Source organism: Plasmodium yoelii (assembly GCF_900002385.2).
Source record: "Plasmodium yoelii strain 17X genome assembly, chromosome: 13".
In the NCBI taxonomy this organism is placed as follows: domain Eukaryota; phylum Apicomplexa; class Aconoidasida; order Haemosporida; family Plasmodiidae; genus Plasmodium; species Plasmodium yoelii.
Window position 1 is genome coordinate 538,080 of NC_036185.2, and position 26,401 is coordinate 564,480.

At 22.6% G+C, this 26,401-nt stretch overlaps 6 protein-coding genes across 6 annotated transcripts; 3 read left to right on the top strand and 3 right to left on the bottom strand.

Moving 5' to 3' along the window:
• Positions 1–324: 324 nt before the first annotated feature.
• Positions 325–4,636, top strand: PY17X_1306900 (conserved Plasmodium protein, unknown function; the record flags this gene model as incomplete). Its single annotated transcript, XM_022957000.1, has 5 exons — positions 325–1,270; positions 1,549–2,004; positions 2,117–3,990; positions 4,209–4,320; positions 4,488–4,636. The coding sequence occupies 5 exons, from the start codon at positions 325–327 to the stop codon at positions 4,634–4,636; spliced, it is 3,537 nt and encodes a 1,178-aa protein (XP_022813489.1).
• A 1,397-nt stretch (positions 4,637–6,033) lies between these two features.
• PY17X_1307000 (Sad1/UNC domain-containing protein, putative) lies at positions 6,034–11,242 on the top strand (the record flags this gene model as incomplete). The annotated part of the gene is made up of 2 exons (XM_022957001.1): positions 6,034–6,154; positions 6,336–11,242. The coding sequence occupies 2 exons, from the start codon at positions 6,034–6,036 to the stop codon at positions 11,240–11,242; spliced, it is 5,028 nt and encodes a 1,675-aa protein (XP_022813490.1).
• A 1,017-nt stretch (positions 11,243–12,259) lies between these two features.
• PY17X_1307100 (cytochrome b-c1 complex subunit Rieske, putative) lies at positions 12,260–13,333 on the bottom strand (the record flags this gene model as incomplete). Its single annotated transcript, XM_721027.1, has 1 exon — positions 12,260–13,333. The coding sequence occupies one exon, from the start codon at positions 13,331–13,333 to the stop codon at positions 12,260–12,262; it is 1,074 nt and encodes a 357-aa protein (XP_726120.1).
• Positions 13,334–18,118: 4,785 nt separating this feature from the next.
• PY17X_1307200 (oocyst rupture protein 2, putative) lies at positions 18,119–21,001 on the top strand (the record flags this gene model as incomplete). Its single annotated transcript, XM_722132.2, has 1 exon — positions 18,119–21,001. One exon carries the CDS (start codon positions 18,119–18,121, stop codon positions 20,999–21,001), a length of 2,883 nt encoding a protein of 960 aa, XP_727225.2.
• Positions 21,002–22,456: 1,455 nt separating this feature from the next.
• On the bottom strand, positions 22,457–22,999 carry PY17X_1307300 (cytochrome c oxidase subunit ApiCOX26, putative; the record flags this gene model as incomplete). Its single annotated transcript, XM_722133.1, has 1 exon — positions 22,457–22,999. The coding sequence occupies one exon, from the start codon at positions 22,997–22,999 to the stop codon at positions 22,457–22,459; it is 543 nt and encodes a 180-aa protein (XP_727226.1).
• Positions 23,000–23,841: 842 nt separating this feature from the next.
• On the bottom strand, positions 23,842–25,452 carry PY17X_1307400 (leucine carboxyl methyltransferase, putative; the record flags this gene model as incomplete). The annotated part of the gene is made up of 6 exons (XM_022957003.1): positions 23,842–24,189; positions 24,335–24,691; positions 24,791–24,853; positions 24,938–25,002; positions 25,166–25,254; positions 25,385–25,452. The coding sequence occupies 6 exons, from the start codon at positions 25,450–25,452 to the stop codon at positions 23,842–23,844; spliced, it is 990 nt and encodes a 329-aa protein (XP_022813491.1).
• Between the last annotated feature and the right edge of the window lie 949 nt (positions 25,453–26,401).

Here is a 26,401-nt window from a genome sequence, read left to right on the forward strand (position 1 = left end):
TATGTTAATGAAAAATAAAATAATTTCACTAATTAAGCAAAGTATTTAATCACAATACTATGCTATACCATTTTTAATAAATTGTGACCATTTTCCACACTATGATTCTATGACAATGCTATTTTACGGCACGATTGTTTTAATATTATTATTTTTTTCATTTATTTTTATCACTTATTTTTTGGCATTATTATTTTATTTTATATTCCACAACTTCTCCGCTTTTATCCATTTATTCGTTCAGTTTATTCCCACTTTATATTTTTCCATTTTTTCTTCATTTACTTTGCTTTGTTTTTTCCTTCTCACATCAACTGTCTAAAAATGGAAGTTGATTGGAAAGAAACTTTCGAAGAAATACTAATATCATTAAGACATGAAACACATACAAAAGGCACTTTGTTTGAAACTGATATTTATAATAATGCCTATTTAGATACGAATTATTATGAATTTGAAAAAAATATTTTAATAACAGAAGTATATATAAAAATTGTTCATAATAATAACACAATAAATTTAGACTTATATGATAAAATAAGTGTTAAAAAAGAAGATATACAAATAAAAAATAATAATCAATGCATAATTTTAATTTTAAAAAAAAAGGAAAAAAAATTATGGGGGCATTTATATTTCTTTTCTATGTTTGTAACCTACAAAAATTATGTATATCCAAACTTATTAAAATGCACAAAAGAAGAAAAAGATAAAATTATTTCACTAGAACAAAAATTCAAAACTTTAATTAACAACAGGAGAATTCAAAGTATAGACCATCTTAAAAAAGTATTAAAAAAAAATAAGTTACTTAACGACGATTTTTATAAACAATTGAAAGATAATGCACAAAAAATACAATGGGAATTAGAAAAAAAAAAAAATGAGGATTTTAAAATTCAAAAAGAATCTGTAAAAAAACGAGCAGTAGATACGATTTATGAAGAACTAGATGAGAAAAATGAAACAGAAAGTAACCTATATGGTGAAATAGACAATAACCAAAACAAACCTAAAATAATTGAATCATTATTTCTAGGAAATGATAACACAAATAAAGTAATAAAGTTAAAGTTTACGGAACTAAAAAAGAATCAACGCCCAGCAAGAGAATCCAGAAATTTAAAAAAACCCTTAGCAAATTACTCATCAACAAAAAATTTCTTTTTGATTGTATTAATTGAAAAAGCTAAGAAACTTTTTTTTAAAAACTCTGATTTTTCAAGTTCTCTTGAGACATTGAAATCAGTAAAGGATAATATTCAATCAGGTAAAAAAACATGAACAAATATTATTGTAAAATTATAGTTAACTATGAATATCTTCATTATAGAAAATTAAATAAAATATCAATTAAAAATATATGAGTATATGTACATACGTTTGCCCACAAAACTGTGCATTTCCTCCCTTTTCACATTTGTCTGAAATAGTTTTACGAATTTATAATTGTTTTTTTATTTATATAACAATTTGTGAATTTTATTTATCATTACATACACATATATATGTATTTGACCAATATGCTTATATTTTTTATGAAAATAGGTGCAGAACTAATCTTGAACGAGCATATAAAAGTTTTAAGCAATCTATCCCTATTATATCTCTTAACAAATGATATAAATAATTGCATTGATTGCTGTGATAAATGTGTAGACTTAATAAATGAAGAAATAAAAAATTACAACACTGAAGAAGTATATATTGATGAAGATACAATTAAAAATATTACACCATCTAAAATAATAAATTCATTAGATGATATAAAAAGCAAAAATTATATTCAGTATTTGTACATTATATATGCTATTGTTGTTGTAAGAAAAATCTATGCTATGATAAAAAAAAGGGAAGTTATAGAAGAGGTAGAAAAATGTTTTAATTCCATAAAGGACATAAAAAAGTTTCTACCTCATTACTTTTATCAGAATATAGAAAATGATATTTTTAATTTACGAAATTCTTACTCATTAGATACTTTGATTCGCATTCAAGTATCTGGTAATTATTCACCTGATGGAACCATATATATACATATGCTTATGATCATGCAAAGACATTTTATAATGAATAAAAATACTTATCATATTTTTATTTTATTTCTTTAAAATAGGAATTGACGAAATAAAGGAACACCTATTAAAAATAAATAGTCTAATGGATGATAAAAAGATACCACAGAATGCGTCTTTAAATTTTTACATATACTTGAAAAGATCATTTTATTTAAAAAATCTAAATATGTTTTATACAAATATTATAAATATATTTTTAACACTTTTTTGCATTATAGATAAACAAAACAAAATATATAACTTTTTATATAACGTCGATGGATTCAACTTGACACAATTTTTACTTGACATATTCGAATATATTTTATTACTAAAAAATAATAGTATTCTTTCAGCAAAAGTCATAGAAATGGAAAATTTAAGAAACCAAGCAAAGGATAATCAAACATATCAATTAAACCACCATATAATCAATGAGGAAATCATTTCTGTTTTAAAAATTTTACTAACACAAAATTACCACAGTGAATTTCAATCAGCTTTAATTAGCAATATAGCGTTAAACAAAATTATGAATTTATTTATAAATAAAAATTATGACGAAATATCCAAAAAGGAAGCGGTTCATAATAATGATCATATCTCAATAAGTGAACAAAATGAACAACCTCAAGGAAATGATGAAACAAATCAAAATACAATAATAAATTCATCACACAAAATTTCATTACCGTATTCAAATATTTATTTCAAAAACATTTTATATAAAATGAAAAAAAAAAATATAACGATGAAAAATGTAAGCTATTCCAGTTTAGAAACAAACAATTTGGATATAGAAATATATTCAAATGATGAAAATTATAAAAAAAATGTAGAAAATATGTCTGAACTTTTAAAAGTCAATATAGCAATAAAAATTATAAAAACAATATGCTATTCATTTAATCTAATACAAAAAACACATAAAGAAAGTATACCAGATAAAATTCATTTACGAAATGTTATGCATGTCTTATTAATAGATCTTTCTTACTCTATTTGGAAATTAAATAATTTATCTCAAACTGAAAATATAGTTAGTCTTTTATTTTTATACTTTAACTTCTCTTTTGTCTATAAATATGATACTAATGAATTTATTATTGATACACATTTTAAAAAAAAAGAGGAGTCAAACAATTTTAATTTTATGATGTTAAAGGATATACAATCGCAAAACCATGATACCAACACTGGCTGGAATATTTCTACAGATTATATAAAGCATATTGTAGAACAAACATTTATTCATAATTTTTTTGCTGATTATAAAAAGTACATTGAATCAACGAAAAAAAAAGAACAGACTAAAAAAAAACAAGCATCGCATTGCTACAACCATAATAAAATGGTCTTAAACACGATTTATTTAATAAAAAAAATAAAAAATAACATAAACAAAAGAAAAAAAAATATCAAAATCATCGATATTGAAAGAAATTTTCTAAATAATAAATTCCCAGAAGAAATATATCATCAAATGATCCCTTTTTTGAATAATCGAAGTTATTACCTTGATTCGATTCAATATAGCATATTACTATTAAGTTATAATTATAAATCAACAATTACATCCTCATTTAATTTAGAATATCTAAGCGTTTTAAAAAAATATTTTACTATGTCTTTTTTTCTCAAAAATTACCAAAAAAAAAATATACACTTGAACAAGGATATACCTATAATATATCAGTACCTTCTGAAAAAATATTTATCATATTTTACGCAACCGTTTTCTGTTAATTTTAAAACCAAAAAGCGAAACACATTTTTACAACAATATAATACGGAACATTCCGAAAAATACTTAATTTCATACATCCAAGCAGTTATACGAAAATATAAAAAGATTAAAATTTTTAGAAATATAAATTATTGCTTAAGACAAATAGATGCGGATAGGATGCTCATAGAAAACTCACAAAAAATTGTATGTTACATTTGTTTTTTTCCAAATTTAATTTTGCTAACACATATATGTATATATTTATAAACACCATTACGCATGCAATAATAATTCGAGAAGATACATTTCGAAATCTATGTTTTTTAACAAATTAATATACATAACAACCATTTCATAGCATTATTTAAATTAATTGTTTTGCTTTCATCTTTCATTTGTTTTTTTATAATATTTTTTTATAGCTTACGAGATATATAGATGTCTTGGCTCTTGATTTTCATATATTAAATTGCTTCTTACAATTTAGTGAACAAAATTTATCGCCTCATTCATTGATTAATAAAGGAAACCCAGGTATATATATTATACTTATTACTCACATTCAAATATATGTAAATTTTTATTTTGTGTAATTGAGAATTTAGATGGATATATTAAAAGACTATTTTCATACACATAATATTGGTTCATTAAATTTCTTAACGCATTCAATTTCTTTTTTCATTTTTCATCATTTGCAGATTTATGTTATTTTGATCATAAAATGATACAAGAAAGTCCACTTGAAACATTTAGCAAATGCAACTTTAAAAATGTTGTTAAACATTATTTCATGAAATTCTTAAAGGTGAAGATTATTATTTTAAATACGAAACCCTTTCCTTATTAATTGGGATGAAATGCCATTAATCAAAAACAAATAAAACGTATATAATGTAACAAAAACGAAAGGAGAAAATTTGTTCTTATAAATGGAATAATTTTATTCTTATTTTGCATTTGATTTTACTTTTTTGTGTTACATAATATAAGGTGCTTTAAACCTTTGTACTACTCTTTTTCATTTAATATACACTAAGAAATAATTAAAAGGAATAGCATATACTTTAAGCGTGTTATGATTAATCCAAAATGATTTTTTTATTTTTTTATTATATATAAAAATATTTTATATATTATATGCATCATTAAAGGGCCAATACAAATTTTACTATACATACAACGAAATTCCCTCATATAATTTAATTTTGAAAAAATCAAATACAAAATATTAAATACAAGTTATTTCATTTCTTTTATTTTTATCTTTCTTTTCATCTATAGTTTATTTAGTAATTCATGAATTTTAAAATAAAGACCCAAAGTCATATGCGGGTAAAGTTAATATATATTTTTTTGGAAAAACGTAAAACTTATTTTGTTTTATACAAAATTTTATTTTTTCATAATTCATATTCGTAAATTCTTTATATATATTAGCATATATATATATATAGTTATATGCATTTTTTTTGTATTTTGGTATTTTTTTTCATTTTACATTTTTTTAATATTTTTTCCATTATTGCCTTATACTATTAAATCAGAAGGAACAATACTCATTGCTTTATTTTCTGATCATTACCACCAGTACATTATAATGCGTAACTTAAAATGCTTTGTCATGTGTTTTTTATGGATTTTAGCGCATAATAAGTTATAAAAATATATATATATATAATTATGCATATATAGTAATCCTGGAACTATTTGTTATATACGTTAAAAAATATATCCCAAGATGCATAAATAATTGTTCATCTTTGTAAATAAAGCGATATATTTATTCCAAAGCATCATATATAGAGAGAGAAACAATATTTTTAGAAATATCAAAAGTATGAGAACAATTTGTATAATCTGAATAAAATATATTTATGCAAAATACATAAATTTGCAGACTAATCAACATATTTCAAGCCCAACATACATGTATGTACATATATATATTCATGTAGGTATTCACACTCACACATGCATGCATACCTTTACAACAAGCGCGTTCGCTACGAATCGGCGATTTATTTGAAAAATGAATTCCCTAAAACAAAGAACACCTAAAAAAGATAAAAGATAATGCAAAAAAACAAGTGAAAAACGTAATCAACAAATTTGGCATCGAATCGAATAATTAATAGAAAGGTTCTGGTATCACCAAAAACACATATAAAAATATAATAAATAGATATAAACAAAATAAATAAACGATTATAACGCGCAGAGAATAAGACTAGAAGGAAAAAAAATATGATATGGTGGTTTCTAATTTCAATAAACTTTTTGTTTTTTCTTATAAAAAGTTTTTTTACTCCCAAGGGGACAATATATCTGAACGATTTAAATAACACCCCAAATAATGTGGAAACAGGTATGGAATCATGAAAAAAATAATATAAAAATCATTTAAAACAATTTTTTTTTGTACCATCACAGAATATGAATATTCATTCTCGTACACATTATTCGTTATGTGCGTCCAAATTAAATATATCATATTTTCACTATTTTATGCGTTATTTATATTTTCTTTTTCTTTTACTTATTTTCAGAAAAATATATATTAGGAGAAAACTACAATTTAACGAGCTTAAAATTAAAAGTTGATTTTGGGTCGCTCGATACGGGCACCAAAATTATAGAACATAGTCGTGGGATCATAAATATAAAATCTATTCAACAATATGATTATGATAGTTATATGTTAACACCATGTGATTCGGATATATGGTGGATATATTCTTTTAGTGATTTTATTCACATCGAAAAAATAGGTTTAGTGTCTTTAGAGCATTATGCATCAAATTTTAAAGTAATCGAAATATTAGGAAGTGATACATACCCAGCTACAAAATGGAAAAAATTAGGAAAAATTTCAACAAATTTTACAAAAAGTTTTGAACTTTTTAACATTTATGATCATTGTAAAAATTATGATGAAGATAATTGCTGGGTTAAATATTTAAAGTTTATTGTTTTGTCGCATCATAATATAGAAAAAAATTATTATTGTACTTTGACCCACCTTCAAATTTTTGCTTCTTCTGGTGTTGATATGCTTAGTGATAAAATATATTCAGATGACAATATTAACCAGATCGAAAGTGATCCTGAAAAGTCGGACGAACAAAAAAAAATCAAAATACAAGAGCAAGATAATGTTGAAAATTTGGAAGTTTTATACGAAGATAAAGTTTTAAAACATATTAAAAAACAAATACATTCAAAAGAAGAAGATTCAAAAGAAGGCAATTCAAAAGAATTGACTTCGAAAGATAATTATTATAAGAATTCTATAAACCCTGACAATTTCCATAACGATAAACCACTTCATAATAATATTCACAATTCTGATATCCGACATAAAAATTCGAAACATAATGCACATTATACAAATTATGCTCATTATCTATCCATAGAAAAAGACCTTTTTGACACGAACTTATTAGAAAAAGAATTAACACAATCTAAATTAATAGACACCGACTTAATAAAAAAAGAATTAATGGACACAGAATTAATAGAAGATGAATTGCTAAACTATGAATTTATTGAAAAAGATATTAAAATTAATAGTTTCAATGAAGAAAATATATTCGATAATATAACTCAGCAAATGCAACGGGAGTATGGAGAAAATAAACAATATATTAAAGAAGACACACCGATTATTTCAAATAAGGGTATAAAATATAATGACAAAATAATATCTCAGGGAGATAACACAAAAAATATTCAAAGAAACGCAAATAAATATATAATGCATCCTAAATACTATAATAAATTATTAAAAGACATTCAAAATGTAATCATTTTAAAAAATGGAAAAAATGAAAAAGGATTGGAATGGACCAATTTATTAGGAATAAATCCTAAATATAGCACTGATTTAAAAACCGAACCCTTTAATAATATAAACATCGAAGCCATGAAAATTGCTTATCACATTTCTAATAAAATTTATACCATATGCAACGCTTTTAAAAATTATAATATAGCAAAAATTTTTAAAATGTCCTTAATAACTTCATACAAACATGTAATAATAAATTTCGTTCAAAATAATGGAAATATTACATTTTTTATGAATAGAGAAAAATACAATTATGATGATTATACTAAAGAAGAGAATGCCAAAAAATATTTTCCGTATAAAAATTATTTCAATGGTAAAAGATTTGTTTCCCCTTTTTCTCATGCACTTGAAAAAGTATTAATTATATTATATAATTCTTATTTTATTCCAAACGAAAAATGGAATGCTCACATAAAAAATAAAAGAATAGATATAAAAAAAAATAACAAAAAAAAATTAATTTGGAAAAAGAAAAAATGCACAGCTTTAAACACATTAGAGTATTACCAAAATTTTATTACGGTCAAACATAAACACATCATTTTGATTAAATCAGAAAAGATAAAATTATTAAATCTGTTGTTCTTCCCAAAAATAATATGCAACAATGATTTTATTTGTTTATATACAAATAGACAAATATATGAAAGACTTATCAATAATTATAATGATTCAATCACAAATCTAATAAGAATTTATAGAATGTATGATGATGTTAATAAACAGAAACACGCTGAAAGAACAAATTATGAAACGTTTCGATGTGAACAAAATGAAGGATCTAAATTTGTTTTAAATTTATTCTTACCTAAAAAATTGACAAAAAAAAAAAATATACTTCATAATATCATAAATAATATATCAAAATATAACACAAACATCAATAATAACAAGAGAAATACCTTATTTAAATATATACTGAGCAGAGTTAAAAAAGAACAAAATAATATACAAAAACAAAACAATTTTTATATTAGCATACTTAATGACACGCTTTTAATTTTATATATAATTTATAGATCGAACAAATATTATATATATACTTTAAATTTTTTAAAAAATTGTATAGATTTTATTTTTAAATGGAATAAATATAAAAAATCGAATATTTTAATGTTAACAATAAATAATAAATCTTTAACGAATAAATATTACAGAATTATTCTTATGAACATTTTGAATGAGTATAACATTTTAAAAAAAAAAAATAAAATACTTGCAAATAACTCACAAATAGGTGTAAATCCAAATGAGGACTACAATGGATGTACTATGTTTTATGAAATAGCAAGAAATGTTTTTAATTATGATATTGATAATAATACTAAACTAGAAACATTTTTTAATGCAAATAAAAATACCAACGTTTGTTTATATGGAGATAAATTATGTCATATACCTCTTACGAATAACCAAAATAATAATTATACAACTGAATTTGTTACTCATTTAAAAGATTTAACATTTTTTGAAATACTTTTCCAGAGGATAATAGCAAAAAATATTATAATCCGATATGGTGCAACTTTATTTGGCTCCAATAAATATCTTATAAAAACATTGAATACGTGCTTTATAAATATATGGAATAATTATTTATTGAATATCCAAAAAAAAAATAAAGAAAATGAAAATTTTAAATTTGATATAAACAAGATAAAAACTTTGAGAAAACATCTTGAGGAAGACTATTGTAATTTCCAACAGTTATCATATATTACAAAAAAATGGGGAAAAAATAAAACACGCCAAAGAATTATCAAAAATAATAAAATTAACAATATTAATTCCATTTTAAGCTTTTTCTATCGAATTTCAAGTCGAAATACAATTCTTCATCAATTCCATAAGACAAACCTTTTTAAAAATAAACACAAGAACCTTGGATATGGATACACAATAAAACAAAATGCCATATTTCATATGTTTCTTTCTTTGATAAATATCAGAATAAAATCTTCGAACATGATGAATCATTATAAAAACGAAATAAAAAAACAAAGAAAAAATGAAAAAAACAAATATATCAATTATGACATAAACAATTGTATTTTTACAATTATGAAACAATACGAATCTGCTATAAAAACAAATGAATATTTAAATAATCAAAATGTTGGTATACATAAATATCAATCAAGAAATGACCACCAAAATAATATTAATATATGCTTATCAGTTAACGAAGCGGGTGATATTATACAATCTGTTAAATGTGGGAAAAATTATCAAGACAAAAATATTGTTAGCAGAGAAATAAAAAAAGACAAAATTGAAAGTAACATTGTAAACATAAACTATAACAATACTATTGATAAGAAAAAAAATGATAACAGTATGAAAATATTACATGAAATAAAAAAAACTGAAGAATCAAATAGCAAACTTATTAACGAAGTTTATGATATTATAACAGAGTATGATGATCGCATATCAAATAATTATTCTGTAAAATTAAAAACTGGAAAAAATGTATCATTAATAGTTAAAAAACAAGATAAAATAAGAAGAGATATAAAAAATAATCATCCAATTAAAAAAAAAATACAGAGAGAAAAAATATTAAGCTATCCCGATGATCTTGATAAAATTATTGATGATAATATCAATTACGACAATTATCATGATTGTTTAAGAGAAGAAAAAATCGAAGAAAAGTCAAGAAATACAAGAGGACACGCACTACTAACATTAGTAGATAAAGTTAAAATGATTGAAAATAAAAATAACCACGCTATTACAAAATTACGAGATGTTATAAGAATAACTAATAATAAAACAAAAATAATATATCATATGTTATCAAATTTTAAGGTAATGCAAAATACTATAAGCCTTTTATTAAAATATATTATGATAAATGAAAAAAATATGAAAGATTTAAATAAAAATAAAAATCAAATCCATAACATTTTAAAAATATTTAAAAATGTTTGTTTGACACAATTTAATAATCCAAATTCAACTTTTGATTCACTTAAACACATTTGTGATCAGTTTAAAGATATATTATATGATGAATTTGAAAAAAAATATTTTTTTCAAAATTCGAATAATAAATATACAATGTGTCATAATACAGAAAATATTATTCCCCATGATAAAAATTCTATACATACAAAAAATTCTAGTTTTAATTTAAAGGAAAAGAGCAATTATATATTTAATTTTTTATATTACGAAAATCATTGCCATAATGACACATTTAAAACACCACTCATTTATTACAATTCTTCTGTGGAAAAAATACAAAATGTTTACTTCAAAATATTCGATTTTTTTAGCAAATTTAATTTTTGGAGATATTTAATATTCAAATTTAAATATTTCAAAAATAAAATTTATAACTATTTTATAAATACTAACAAAAATGTAGAGCGATCTAATAATAATCACCAAAACCACCATTCTAATAACACTAATCAAGAAAACAGTAAAAATTATTATTTTTCTGATTTTAGCGACACAAACATATATGTTTTATTAATCTCTATGTTTTTATTTGTATTTATTGTAAATAATTTTTTGTGTTTTATATTGTACAAAAATTTATCAAATAAATTAAATGCTTATCATCAAAAATGTGCATGCCACACCAAATAGCATTACATTTTTGTATAATTAATATACCATTGGCCAGTGCACACATATAAATCTATATGCGTGTGCGCATTATTTAGCATTTATTTAATTATTTATGTTTATTGTACTTGTGATACATATATGTATTAGTTGCATTTTTTTTTTTTAATAACATGTGCTTGTTTCACACCTTTTTTTTTGAATAATTTATATCAACTTTAGTTCACATTATCAAAATATTGATAAACTATAAACCTATATAATGAATTTGTAACTGATAAATACTCTTAAACAATTAATACATAATATTTCAAAAAAAATGTTCTTTCCCTATTCTGGTATCAATCCATTATAGAAATTAAATACAACTTTTGTTTCATTACAGTTGTTAATTTCTATATTATAGTAACAAAAATAAATTTAGCATTAATTGAAATGATAAATGATAGGATTTTGAACAGTTAAGAAATTATATTACTATTTAGTTATCTCCATTTTGCATAATTTGTTTTTATCTTACAGATTTTTAAATATATATATAATATGAAAAAAATGGAGGTGGAATATGTGTATTTATATATTTATTTATTAATTCAAAAATTGTGTAAATATTTATAAAGAAGCATAAATGTATTTAAAAACAAAATAATACATACAAAGGTATAATTAAAAAAAATATATATGCACATATATATATATAAAGAATTAATAGAAACCATTTAGGAGTACTATATATTGCATATATGATTTAACGCATCTTAAGGCACATGCTCCAACAATAAAAAAAATAAAAAATAATAAAAAAAATAATAAAAAAAATGAAAAAATTAAACGTTGTGCGGGCGTATCAAATGATACAAATATGCATATCGAAAAATGGTACATAGGAATAAAGTCCACAATAAACACAGGAAAAAATGAAATATATACTAGTGTTAGAAGTAGTATATTTGCTCATGTTTGTGATGTATATATATATGTGTGTGTGTGTGTAAGCATCCTGTGATTATTCATTTCATTTTAGCAGGTTTTAGAAAATCATCCTATTTTAATAGTATTTTCGTCAACAAATTCATAAGGCGGTACTTCTAAATTTGCGGGTGCAGGCCCTTGACGGATTCTTCCTGAATTATCATAATGAGAACCATGGCATGGACAAAAATAGCCATTATAATTTCCTCCTGGAGCAGGTATACAGCCTAAGTGTGTACATACACCAATATTAACTAACCATTCTGGCCTAATAGTTCTATCTGAATCCAATTGTGGATCTCTCATCGTTTCAACTAATTTATCGTCTTCTCTAGCTCTTTGAATATCTTCAGGAGTTCTGTGTTTAACAAAAATTGGTTTACCTCTCCATTTAATTACTACTTGCTCCCCTTCTCCCACTGTTCTCATATCTAATTCGGTTGTACCTTCTGCAACTAAATCTTTTGATATCCAAAAAAAATGAACTGCTTTGCATATAGTTGATCTCATTATAGATGACATAATAAAAAAGTACGATGCACTTATAAAATACATAAAAGTTCGTCTATCTGCATTTCCACTTCTTAATCTATATTCACGAAAATCGGGATGATAATCGGAATTTATACTATCAGGATTTGGTGCATTTTCAATATATCCAGCTGGCCTAAAATTATTGGGTTCGAATTTTCCAACAGAAACAATAGCAGGTTCATTGGGGTTATGCCATACATCTGTTCTTGTTACATTAGCTCCACTAGCTAATTCACCCTTTTCTAAATCTGGTTTTCTTGGAAAAACTGGTTCAGCTGTTTGATTATAATGAGCATATCGAGTTCTAACAAATATACCTTCATATTGATGAGGATGATTTGATGGCTCAACTAATTCAGATAAATCATCTACTTTTTTATGAGTAATATTTTCCTTTTCTTCGATTTCCCATAATTTTATATCTTCTGCATGATCAAATAAATTTTTGTAACCTGGATTTTCTGAAGCTGGAGGAACTCGCTCATTTTCCTTAATATTATGATTAAATGTCCCACCAAAATACCTTTGACTTATTTTATTTAATTCATTTTTTCTTAAAAATATATTATTTTTTGAAATTAAAGCGATATTCCTTATTCTTATCATTTTATTCTCACGTAATTCTTTTATTCTCTATATTTCCACACTTGTTCATTTCTATAAATTTAAGTATGAAAAATACGATTACATATATAACCCATATGTTACATGCATAAACATGAATATATATGAATAATTTTCATATACAAAATTTATATGCATATATAAAAGATCATACACATTCTCCTGTATATATAAATTTGAATATTTATGTATGTATTATCTCTTTATATTTAGGCTACCTTTCCGTTTAACGATTTCGTGTAAAAAAATATATCAATATTTTGATTTCAAAGGAATTAAATTGATAAAAAATTCTTTAATAATACTCTCATAAAACACAAAAAAAACGTGTTAAAAAACAAAAGTAACAAAATAAAATATTAACAATAGTAATTATGTAACTAGAAAAATACACGAAATACTGAAATAAATACCCACTAAATTATTGTATGGTTTTTATTATTTAACATAATGTCTTCCAATGCATACCCATAAAATGCATATTTATTATACTTACATAATTTTATATATTTTATTAATTTCATGCTTATATTTTATATATTTTTTATTTCAATATTGATTATATATTTATTTTATTTTTATTATTATATTATGCATACATTTATTATCCTGGTATTATAATTTTATATTTAATTTATTTTTTTTTTATTTTGGTAATTGTTCTTTTAATACATATATAAAATACTAAGGGATAAAATTGTGTATAAAAGAATATTTTGCACATAAATATTTAACACTAACTATTATTATCAGTGTTATGGGTATAATTATTGTATTGGTACACATATATTATTTTTTATTAATCTATTTGAATGTTATTTTATTTAATGTTTTATTTATTTTATTATTTTTTTCAAGTAGCTCAAATACACATAATATATATAGTTCTGTGTTTTTTAAGCATGTTTCATAAATAGAAATATTAACTAAAATATTCCGAAAATATAATATCATAAAATTTTTATAAATTTGTTTAAAAAATGAAATATTTAATATGTTAAAAAGTACGTTATTTAACATATTTTGCATATTAATATATAAAATACAATATCGTGCAATTGTATGTTTATAAAGACCTGTGAAGAAAAAATATTCACTTTTTAACACAAAAATATAATATGTTAATTATATAAATACTTAAAAGGTGCCAATATCCAATCGATATAGACAAAATAATACTGCACATAAAACTTATATATTCCTTTTATATGATAAAAAATGAAATAAGAGGTTATTAAAAGTACATACACATCTCATTACTGAATAGTAACAATAATAGATGCCGGATGCATAGCACGGAGAAATATAGAATTCAATAAATATGTTGCTAATTAAATCGTACACATAAAAATAAAAAAATTGTTTTGTTCACACACATATGCAGCTATTTACTATTGTGTGTAATACTTGTATCTTTATTATTCTATACACAAACATTCTTTTACCATAACGTTGAACTCTAATGTTAAACGTAAAAAAAAAAAAATTGAAGTAAATTTATATAATTTTTAATTTTCATTACATAAATAAGGGAATATTATAAATCCATACTAATTTGAGATTCAATTATTTTTTTTATTTTCCTCATTGCATATAGAAATCATTGAAAAATATAAGTAATAAGATAAGGATAAAAGTGGTGATTTATAAATAAATATCAATCAGAAAAATAACTTATCAATTATACTAACCCCAAAGAATAAATTGACAACTATGCAATATTGTAAATATATATAAAGAAAAAATTATCGCATTCCTTTTTAATTACATATAAGTATTTACTATATAATTTTATAAAATGACTTGAAAACGTTATAATTTAAAAACAATTTACATCAAAAACATAAAATAATTCTGAAATTCTCAATATAAAAATATTTATCTTTCTGTATGTGTTTCTTTTTACTTATTTATGAATAATTAATAAGATTGTGTGTTTTTCCCTTTTCCTATATCTTCATACAGTATAAATATCAATTATGTAGATATATAACAGGTATAAATATTATATATATATGGATATAAATTATGTACCAAATATATTTGTCTTATAAATATACATAAAAGTTAAACACATGTAACAACTAAAAAATAATAAAAACCTATGTTAAATATATAATATTATTTTTATTTTATTTTTATGACAATATTTTGTTTTATTGTTCCATTTATATTGGATATAATGATTTATTTATTTTGGTAATTATAGTAAATTTGTGATATATTAAATTTTTTTTTTTTTGAAATATATTTAAAGTGAAAATAGCCAAAAATAAAAATAAAAACGAAAACGCAGCAGAAAAACGCAGCAGAGAAATGCAGCAGAAAAATTCAGCTGAAAATGCAGCAGAGAAATGCAGCAATTTGATTCCCATTCGTAATTTCATGCATTCGTTATTTTTACATTTAAATATATACATAAACACATTATTAACCAACCATGGATTTGTTTGATTTTAATAACATATAGAAGAATATTAATGCATATTTCCATTTTTAATGTTTCCAACTTTGTGTAAATTAGTGCATATTTTACTAGTTACAAACAAAAATAAATGAAACATATCAAGTGCTAATTTAGTTTTATATTATAAAAAGTTGCCTTAAAACGTGTAAAAAAAAACGTAAATATTATTATTTATTCACACATGGATAATATATACATTTTTTTTTTATAAAATAATTGTTGTGAATTATCAAGTGTAGATTATACCTTTTTTATCTTTTGTATATTGTTGTATTATCTTACGTGCATTATGCATATACTACAAATACATTAGTATGAATTTAAACATACATAATATATAGGCTCATATACACATATTGCACATATATATGTATGCTTATTTGATTCGATTTATTGTTTTATAAAACAACTATATATTACATTAAGTATTTTGTTTTGCTATAAATTGTGACAATTACATAACATAGTAATGTATGTGCACGAGCATTTCTCCTTATCCTATCTTTATTTTTCCTTCTTATAATATATCTTTTCTTTTATTTGAAATATTTTTTTTCTTAAAAACGTTTTATTTTTCAAAATATATAATATATTTTTTTTTTCAAGAGATCACTTGCAGATGATTATGCTATTATCCTGCTATTTTATTAAATTATAGATTTTTATGAATATTACCCTTTAACAAGTTGGTGAACCAGTGCGCTTTAACTTTTTATTTTTTATATGCATATATATAATTTATATATTAAATTTAAAAGGAATTAACAGCATACATATGAAAAAACAAAACATTATGAATACAAATTTATCTTTTATTTTATTTTATTTTATTTTAATTATTATGTAATATTTCTTTTTCCCCTCAAATTTATAATTGTTGCATAACTTTTTCGCCTTATATGCATATTTTATAGATGCACTTTTCATCTATTTATTTTTTTGTAAATCCCAATATTTTTTTTTAAAATGACAACCAAAAAACCATCTAATTATCCACTAAATATGCATTATGTATGCATAAAAAATATATAAATATATTTTTTCCTTGGTTGCACACTGATTATAAATTACATGTGTGTACCTTAATATTTTTTTTGAAAAAAAGCATATTAGAAAAATAGTTTATGAACTAATTTCGGCATATATCATATGCTTACAAAGATTGATTTTTGCATGATTACATTTTTTTTTAATGGTAGTTCTGTATTTTATAAATATATGAAAAAAAAAAAAAAAAAAATATTTAAAAAAATGCATAATCAGCACTTTAATAATTTCATAATGTTTGAATAAATACTTATTAAAACGCTTAAATAGAAGTATCACAATTTGCAAGAAATATTTGCATGATATATTATATATATATATTATATATATATATATATATATATATATATATTTTTTTTTATGTATTAATAAAAAAATTATTTCATATGATTCTATTAGATTCTCTACATTTCTAGAATAAAACATGAAAAAGGAATAATCGAGAATAAATACGATAAAAAATATTTACACAATGCATTTACATAACCTAGTTAATGCATTTCCTTTTTTAAAACTCTTATATGTATATGTTTTTTGCAAAACTACAGAAACACAATATATGTGTAACCAAAGTAATACATTTGTATAAATTCAAAAAAATTATATTTTTTTTGATATGTAAATGATAATTTATTAATTTGTGTGATGATGATTTTTATGTTATATACTGCAAAAATATTAAACGCATAAAGTTATTTATGTTTCTAATTAGCAGTTTTAAATATAACAAATATTCATATATTTACATATGCACATATATACACACTTTGCATGTATACGTGCTATTATTGTATTTTTGTTTAATGGGAAAATAAATCATCTTGCTTATTCGCATTAATTTGTTTATTTCATTTTATTAATACTATTACATATTTGCCCTGATGTATTGGTGCGATTTTTTATTTCTTTTTTGATTTTAAATAACATTATGCTATAAATTAAGAGAAAACATTTTTTGTGATGTTTTATATGTAGACATAATAAACATTTCTATTATTGTACACATTTGTATTATATTGTTGATTATATTGTATTTTTTTGAATTATTTCCCAGGCGGAATTTTATTATATCATATTGCTCATTCGTTTATTCTATTTTAGTTTCATTTCTTTCACTTTGCTTTCATTTATTGTCATTTTCGATTTATTATCTTTATTTCTAATGAGACAATTTTTTATTTCAACACCCCACACATACACACCAATCAACATATATATGTATATATATATATGCTGTTATGAATAATAATAATATGAATTCGAATGATATGAATACATTCTGGAAAAATCAGCTGGATGATATAACTAATATTACCCCAGAAGAATTAAAAACACACCAATTGCCTATATCTCGAATAAAAAAGATTATGAAAGAAGATGACAAAATAAAAAACAGTCAAATGATTTCTGCTGACACCCCTGTGTTGTTAGCAAAAGCATGTGAATTGTTTATTATGGAGTTTACTAAATATGCGTGGAAATATACAGAAGAAAATAAAAGGAGGACATTACAAAGACAGGACGTTATAGCAGCTGCTTGTCGAAAAGATATTTTTGATTTTTTAATAGATTTAATATCTATAGAAGATAGAATTAAATATACAAATTTAAATTATAAAGAAAATTCAAAAAAAAACTCAAATAAAATTAATTTTGATATGATGAAACAATATTATAATATCAATTCTTCTTCACGCCTCGATGAAGATAATCAAAATATTAATTCATTAAATGCATCTAATATAGCGAACTCTAATAATTCATATATGATTGATTATTCAAATAATACTAGTCTTTTTAGTAAATCAACTACTAATTTGAGCTCGATCTATAATATTAATGATCATGATAATATAATTAATAATTCATTATTGGGTGATACTAATCATTTTGGCGTTAGTATCAATCCATATATCCATACTAATGAAAATATTTCAAATAGAATCATTAAAAGGAATACTAATCAAATTGGGACACCAAATATTATAATCACTAATAAAAAAAATACTGCTAGAAGCTCAAGCTTGTATGAAGAAAATATGAGCCCTGGAGTTCGAACAGATTCCCGAGTTAAAAATCGAAATACAAAAAATATATCAAATTATAATAATAATAATAACATAAATATCCATAATATTGATAATATCTCAAAATATTATATTAATAACGAGCAAATTAATAATAACAACTTTTCGATGAATGAAGGAAATGGCAATAATAACGATATGAATGATTATTCACATTTCAATATGTACGAAGCTAATAATAAAGAAAATTATTATAATGAAGAATACGTGAAAAATGTACTAAACGATTCTAATGAAGGCGTTGTTAATAATACAAATAATGCTCAGAACGACATTTTTGAAAATGGTCTACCTGGAAGGCCCATGAGCATCACCAACTTATCAGCAACCAACGACTTCACACCAAACAGGTATAATGCTAACACCACCAATAGTATATATCCCATTAATATGGCTTGCAATAATTCTCTAGAAAATGAAAATCATAATTCGAATCTAAATTTAAATATGCATACAGCCCAAACATCATATAATGGGATAAATAATAATATGTTAAAGAAGAACAGTTCAACTTTTCTTCCAAATTATAAGCACGTGCAAGATATGCATATAAATGAAATGCTTCCAAATTTGCAAAATTATCAAAATAATAAAAACGACGAAGAAAATATTGATCATCATATAAAATCACAACAGGGTTATAATGTATATAATAATTATCATAATAGTAACTCTTCAAATAAATCAAATAACAATTTAATTAATGTTTCTAATGGAAACCAAATTGGATATATGATAAACAACAAAAATACTATGAACGCAAAAAATATGAATATACACGATACTACTATGTATCATCCTTTCTATGGTATGAACAACAATGTTAATAGCGCTGATTTTCCTAACATCTTAGCTAAAAACATACCCCAAAAAGATCTAAAAAATAATATATCAATAAATAGAATAACTAAAAAAAATAATAATACCAAGAATAATACTATCGTTAAGTACAATAACACAATTCATCAAAATAATATAATTAATCAAAACCATATTGTCAAACATAACAGCATTATTTTGAATGATTTTAATAATGCTATTAATAATACAATTTCTGATAACTATAATAACGAAATGATAAACTTAAATTCAATCCCAAATCAAACAAACCCTGAGTTAAACAAAGATATGCTAAATAATTATTTTAAATTAAATAATAACAATACAAATACACAAAATAATTCTGCATCTGTAACCAAAAATTCTAATATAGACAATACAAATAATATTGGAAATCGAAATGCTAACAATGTTCATATTCCTGGTAATAGCCGAAATCCAATTTCCCATAATAATCATAACACCCATTATTACTCCCATAGAAATCAAATAACTGACTCGAATAATAATAATAATATAAATAATACAATTTCAAAAGAGAATCGAACAAATGAAGATATATTAAATGAGATTCATTTAAACGATGGTATTGTTGGAAGTAGTCGGTTAAATGGAAATCGGTTGAGTAGTAGCATTTTAAGCAACAGTGCTGTACCTACTAAACAAATGATAAACAATAAAATGATGACCAACCAAATACCAGCTAACCAATTAATAAATAATCATATTAATAATAACCCTAATGTCCCAAACAATAATATAAGACGCTCATTAAGTAATAAAGTAAATACTCAATATGAAAATAAGTATAATACTAATAACAATCAGTTAAATTTAACACACACAACACACATGAACAATTCAATAAATAATAAATTTAATTCATTGATCGGGGATTCTGGACTAAATAATATCGATGAAAACATTTTAAATGATATTATAAATAATCCAGAAACTAGTATACCAAAAAATACACCCATCAATCTAATTAATCAAAATATAGATAATAATAACAATAATGATGTTATGCATCCCAATTTGAATAATATTAATATGCCAAATATTCAACCATTAATTCAATCTAATATTAAACTTAACATCGATCCGAATGTTCACATCAATCCTAATTTTCAGCTCTTATCTTATCAACAAGCTCCACAATATTCAATTAATGACAATGCATATATATGCAATTTTAATCAAAAGTAAGTCGCCAAACAGGTGGTAAATTTGCAAAAGCAAACTCAATACAAGGGGCAAGATATAACAAGAGCAAAAAGAAAGCGCACACACGTTTATATGTGATATCTATTTATAAAGACACAGCTGTAAACATTGATACCCGTATAGACAAGTATTCTTCATATTCTGCAGTATAAATTATACTGTTGGTATTAGTTTTTTTATTTTTTTTTGCTTTCACAATATTTTTACTATTATTGATAAATTAATATACAATTATTAAAATTTGCATATGCGCTATTATTCATATAAACAGGTATTTTTAATATATATACACTTTGTTTATATGTGTGCATATACTAACACATATATATGCATATTTTGTGCATTTTTGGAATTTGTTTGTACAAACACGAGGAGAAAAATTAAATAATAATATAGAAATAGTAATAAAATATACAAACAATAAAATGATAAAGAGGCAACTAGCGAAACAACAAATAATGAATTCGCACTAATAAATAGTATTTAAATAAGTTGAATCCTATTCCTCTTTATCATGTATTTATTATTATTTTATTATTTATTTTTTTCTCCTTGTAATTTTTTATTTAACATTTGTGTTATATAAACAATGGGATGTTTATTCCTATCTAAGATAAACTTTTTTGTTACATATGAATATTTCATATTTATATTAGTATGTTTTATATTTTATATACATAGAGCGATATAGTTTTTTTCCTTTTTTTGTTTTTTGCATATATATTTAACTTTATATTTAAACTTCGATCCTAAATAATTTTATATACATTTTTAATCTCTTATAATTAAAAATCGCATAATAGTGAAATGGCGAATTGAAATCTATCAATAAAATGAGCAAACTATTTTTCGTTCTGGAATTATTGTAATTTCCATACTATCCCTTAAAAAAACAAATGTAAATGATTGTCTTTTTTAATATTTATCATAAATAAAACATATAACAGTTTCTCTTAATTTAATTGTCTAATTGTATGCTTATATAACATGTTTGTTTTTATATTTTTTGAAACATCTTAAGGTTTATATTATTGTTTTAAAATGTAATGTCACAAATGAGAATAAATTTGTTTCAAAAATATAAATTCAAATTATTAACACAATAAAAAAAACACAATAAGTTGAAATAGTTATAATAAGCTAATTTGTGAGGCTATAATACGAGTATAGTAACATTACACGCATAATAAAAAATATACTGAATATACAGGCATAATGAAATGAATGAATATTTTACAAACATACGCATATGCGGTATGTATAAATTTGAGGGGAAATAGTGCAAAGCATATTTGTATAACTTATAATTTTAATAGGCACTAGGAAAATTCAATTGGTAATAATACAATTATAAATATTATGCATATATATATATATATAATCCTAATTATGGGTACATATTGTGAGTCATAAATAATGAGAAAAATCATCCTTTACTTATTCCTCAGTGTTTTCGGTTGTGGGAATATAACCAATACTTTCGTAATATTCCTGCATATATTTGTGTGAATTTTTTTCGTAATGTGGATTATCTACATTATATTTTGGAATTTCAAAAAAAAATGGGAATCGTGCATAAAACGAGGTTCTTTTGGGCCTAAAGGATAAAGGGTCATTCTCCTGATAATCTGGTTCATTGTCTATTATACTACTTTTAAATGACTGACTGAAATTTCTTAACCAATGATTATAATACGGAAGCGAATAGGCATGATGCTGATACCTATCAACTATGTTTCGTCTTTTATCTTGCCTTCTAAAATGCACATCAGGATTAAATAATAGGTTACGTAAAACAACACCAAAGGATATTGCTACAGCATAATAGGATATAAAATAATAGTTATATTGACTTGGGTCATTAAACCAATTGTTGTAACTTTTTTTAAAAAAATACTTCAATAACTTATTATCTGTATAGCAGCCATTGAAGTTCCGAAAGGCATTGAAATAATGCTGCGCGTTGTGAAATATAAACATTCTTATTGAAAATGGCAAATACTAAATAGTAAGGATAAATATAATATAAAACTGCTATAACATAATTTATAATATTTAAAAAACTGTGTTATATATATTTATTTATTATATTTTCTTCGTTTTTTATTTATATAATCTCCCTCTTACGAATATATAATATATTACTACTATCCTAGCACAATTGTAATTATTACTTTTTTTTTTTTTTTTTTTTTCCTTTATCTTTAATTTTTACACATTTTCTTTGTTGAATGCTTAAAAATAATTATACGAAAATGTTTTTTCCACTTGTTCATGTTTTACGTGTTATATATTATTTCTAAATTTTTCGATTTTATTATTTAATTAATTTTTGTGTGTTTTTGTACATTTACTTTTAATTTTATATTTTTAATGCATTATGCTATATATTTTTTTTTATTATAAAGTATAACAATTTTTTGCATATGCATTATATATAACTATTGCCAAAAAATTCAACTAAACCGATGGAAAATGAACAAAAAATTATTACTAAATAATTCCTGATTTATAAAAATGTTTATTTTTTTTTGTTTTTGTTTAATTTATGAATTTACAAATAATATATTAGTATATACACATCCTTTGTTTTTTATCTTTTTTTTCGAAATAAATTCAAAATGGTAATTTTTAAATTAAGTTTATCAGAAATTGTTTTAATATGTGAAAAAAATTAATGTCATAAATATTAACAATACGCGTATATATATATATATATACATGGTCGTATCAACAAAAAAATTAACAATGCATATAGAATACGATAAAAAGGCATCTTCGAATCTAAACATTTGCGTTTCCCAGTATATAGAGTCATTCATTTATCCCCCTTTTGTTTTTTTATTTTCTAAAAACTGTTTTAATTTATTAGAATGTATATTTTTATGGCAATTAAATGCAACCAGTATGAAATAATGATTTTGCAATAATCTCCATTCCTCAAACTCATCAAACATTTCGATTTTTTCTATTTTTTTTTTTTCTTCTGAATTTATATGATAATCATATATTTCGTTCATATCATTTATATACACGTTGGACCATCCTAACCTTTTATATCTTTCCATTTGTAATTCTAAACTGTTGTATTTGTAAATACTTTTTAAACTTATTCCTCTCTGATTAAAGTTGTCTATCATTATTGCCCCAAATGCGGTATTCGGGTTAACCTTAAAAAAAGGGAAATGAAAGTGAAATTATGAGCAAATCATGGGGTAGAAATATAGACAAATTAATATAAGTATATGAATATACAATGAAAAAATGTAGGTATCAAAAAAAATTCAAAATATTATTGAATATGCATAGCATTACTTGTTCGTATACAACTATACATGCAGTGTTTTTCATAAGTTCACTTAAGGTTTTAATTAAATTATCGCTGCTTTCAACTTCTAAATAAATCAAAACACACTCACATAAAAATACAGTTGGTAATGAAAAATCAAAACCACTATTTGTTAATTTTTGTTCCATCGAATTAGCATCATTTAAATCAAAAGAAACCATTTTATAATTTTCACAATTTATAAGATCTTTTTCATTTTGTACACATTTGTCATTACTTATTAAAAATTTGTTTAATAATTCAACATTATTTATTATATTTTTTTTTTCATTTAACAATTCATAAAAGTCCATTTCGTAGTATTTAATATTTTTATACTGTTCCTATTAATAAAAAAAATATAGTCATGCATATATATCTCTATGTTATCATATATAATATGTCTGCAATATAACGTATACGCCTTATATTTGTTCGCTTACATATATCCAAAAAAACATTGTATCCAATCCAGCCCCTATATTTACTACCTGAACTAATTCATCCTGAAAAAAGAACAATGTTTATGTGTGTGTATATATAAATACGCACACATTAATATAATTTGTATACTTAGTTTTTTCGATTACATTCCCTAATGATTTAACAAACATCTCGATATATTGCCTTATCGCAGCAACTCGTGAATAATAACCTTACAAAATATAAGTAAAAAGAGGAGAGTAAAATATAGAAATATATAAAAACTATTTATGTGCATATAATGCTACTTCAGAAAAAAATCGATGATTTGAAAATAAGCAAAAGTTAAGAAATCAAACATTATAATAATATAACCCTATGTATTTGCTATGTACCTCTATTTATTAGAGGGCTTCTCCTCTCTCTCCTTTTAACAAAATATTGCATATATGGATCATGGTAATATCCCAATTGAATCGCAGATCTAAACGAAAATAAAACAGAAATTATGTATCAGTACCACTAAATCAATGAATAATATTTTGCTTTATGTGTCTATTTTTTAAAATAATTGGGGTTTCTTTATGTTATATATATATATTTTTTAAGTATACAGTTTACTACTAGCTGCTTCGTATGTTGTTCCTTGAACATTTCTATTGGATGATTCTGCACAATCCATCTTTAGTAAAATAGTTATACTTTTTTTTATGTGTTATAATATTGTGTTTTAATGAAGAATAATATATCTTTTTAAATTAATATTTATTTTCCCATAATTATTTTATTTTTTTACCATACCACAATTACGCCAAAATTACTAACACCCTTTATTTGTTTTTAAATATAAAAAACATTGTTATATTTTTATTTTAGTTTAAAAATTGAATTATTTTTACAAAAATGTAATATATCAATACATATATTTTTTTAATTATGGTTTTCAACGATATAAGTAGTATTTGGTTTATAGATTTTTTTTCATCCCTTTTTAAAGTAAAATATAATAATTAAGTATTATCATAATTTTTTATTTTATTTCCTAAATTAATAATCCACTTTTATATTAACACATTATTTTAATTTTCACACTTTTAACTGTTTTATTGTAATTTTTGTTTATCTGTTTTAGGATAAATTCGTATATTTATATTCCGAATTACACCATAATAATATGAGAACTGGTAATGGGTACACTTATCACATGTGATAAAATATCTACATTTATTTTCCCTTGAATATATAGTAATAGAAACAGACTATTTTAAATAATATAAAAAGATATTCCAAAGATAAATGCAAAAGATCAACTGTTCTAAAGAAACCAATAGTCCTATTAAATCATTTTAAACTCATGAATATTATTATTTTAACTTTTTTTTCAACACTTGATTTATACGTTTATAAAAACATCACTTTCTATATGTGCATATTCGTAAAAAGAAACACATACAATAATAGTATTACAAAAATATAACGGCATTGGACAATTTTAATATGAGGAAATAAGATCAAATGGTTAGTTTTACGTATATGTCTCCTTCAAAAACCAACGACTTAAATGAAAAATTAAAATTAAAAAAAAAAACATATTCAAAATAACGAAATGCATAAAATACATTGCTATGTCC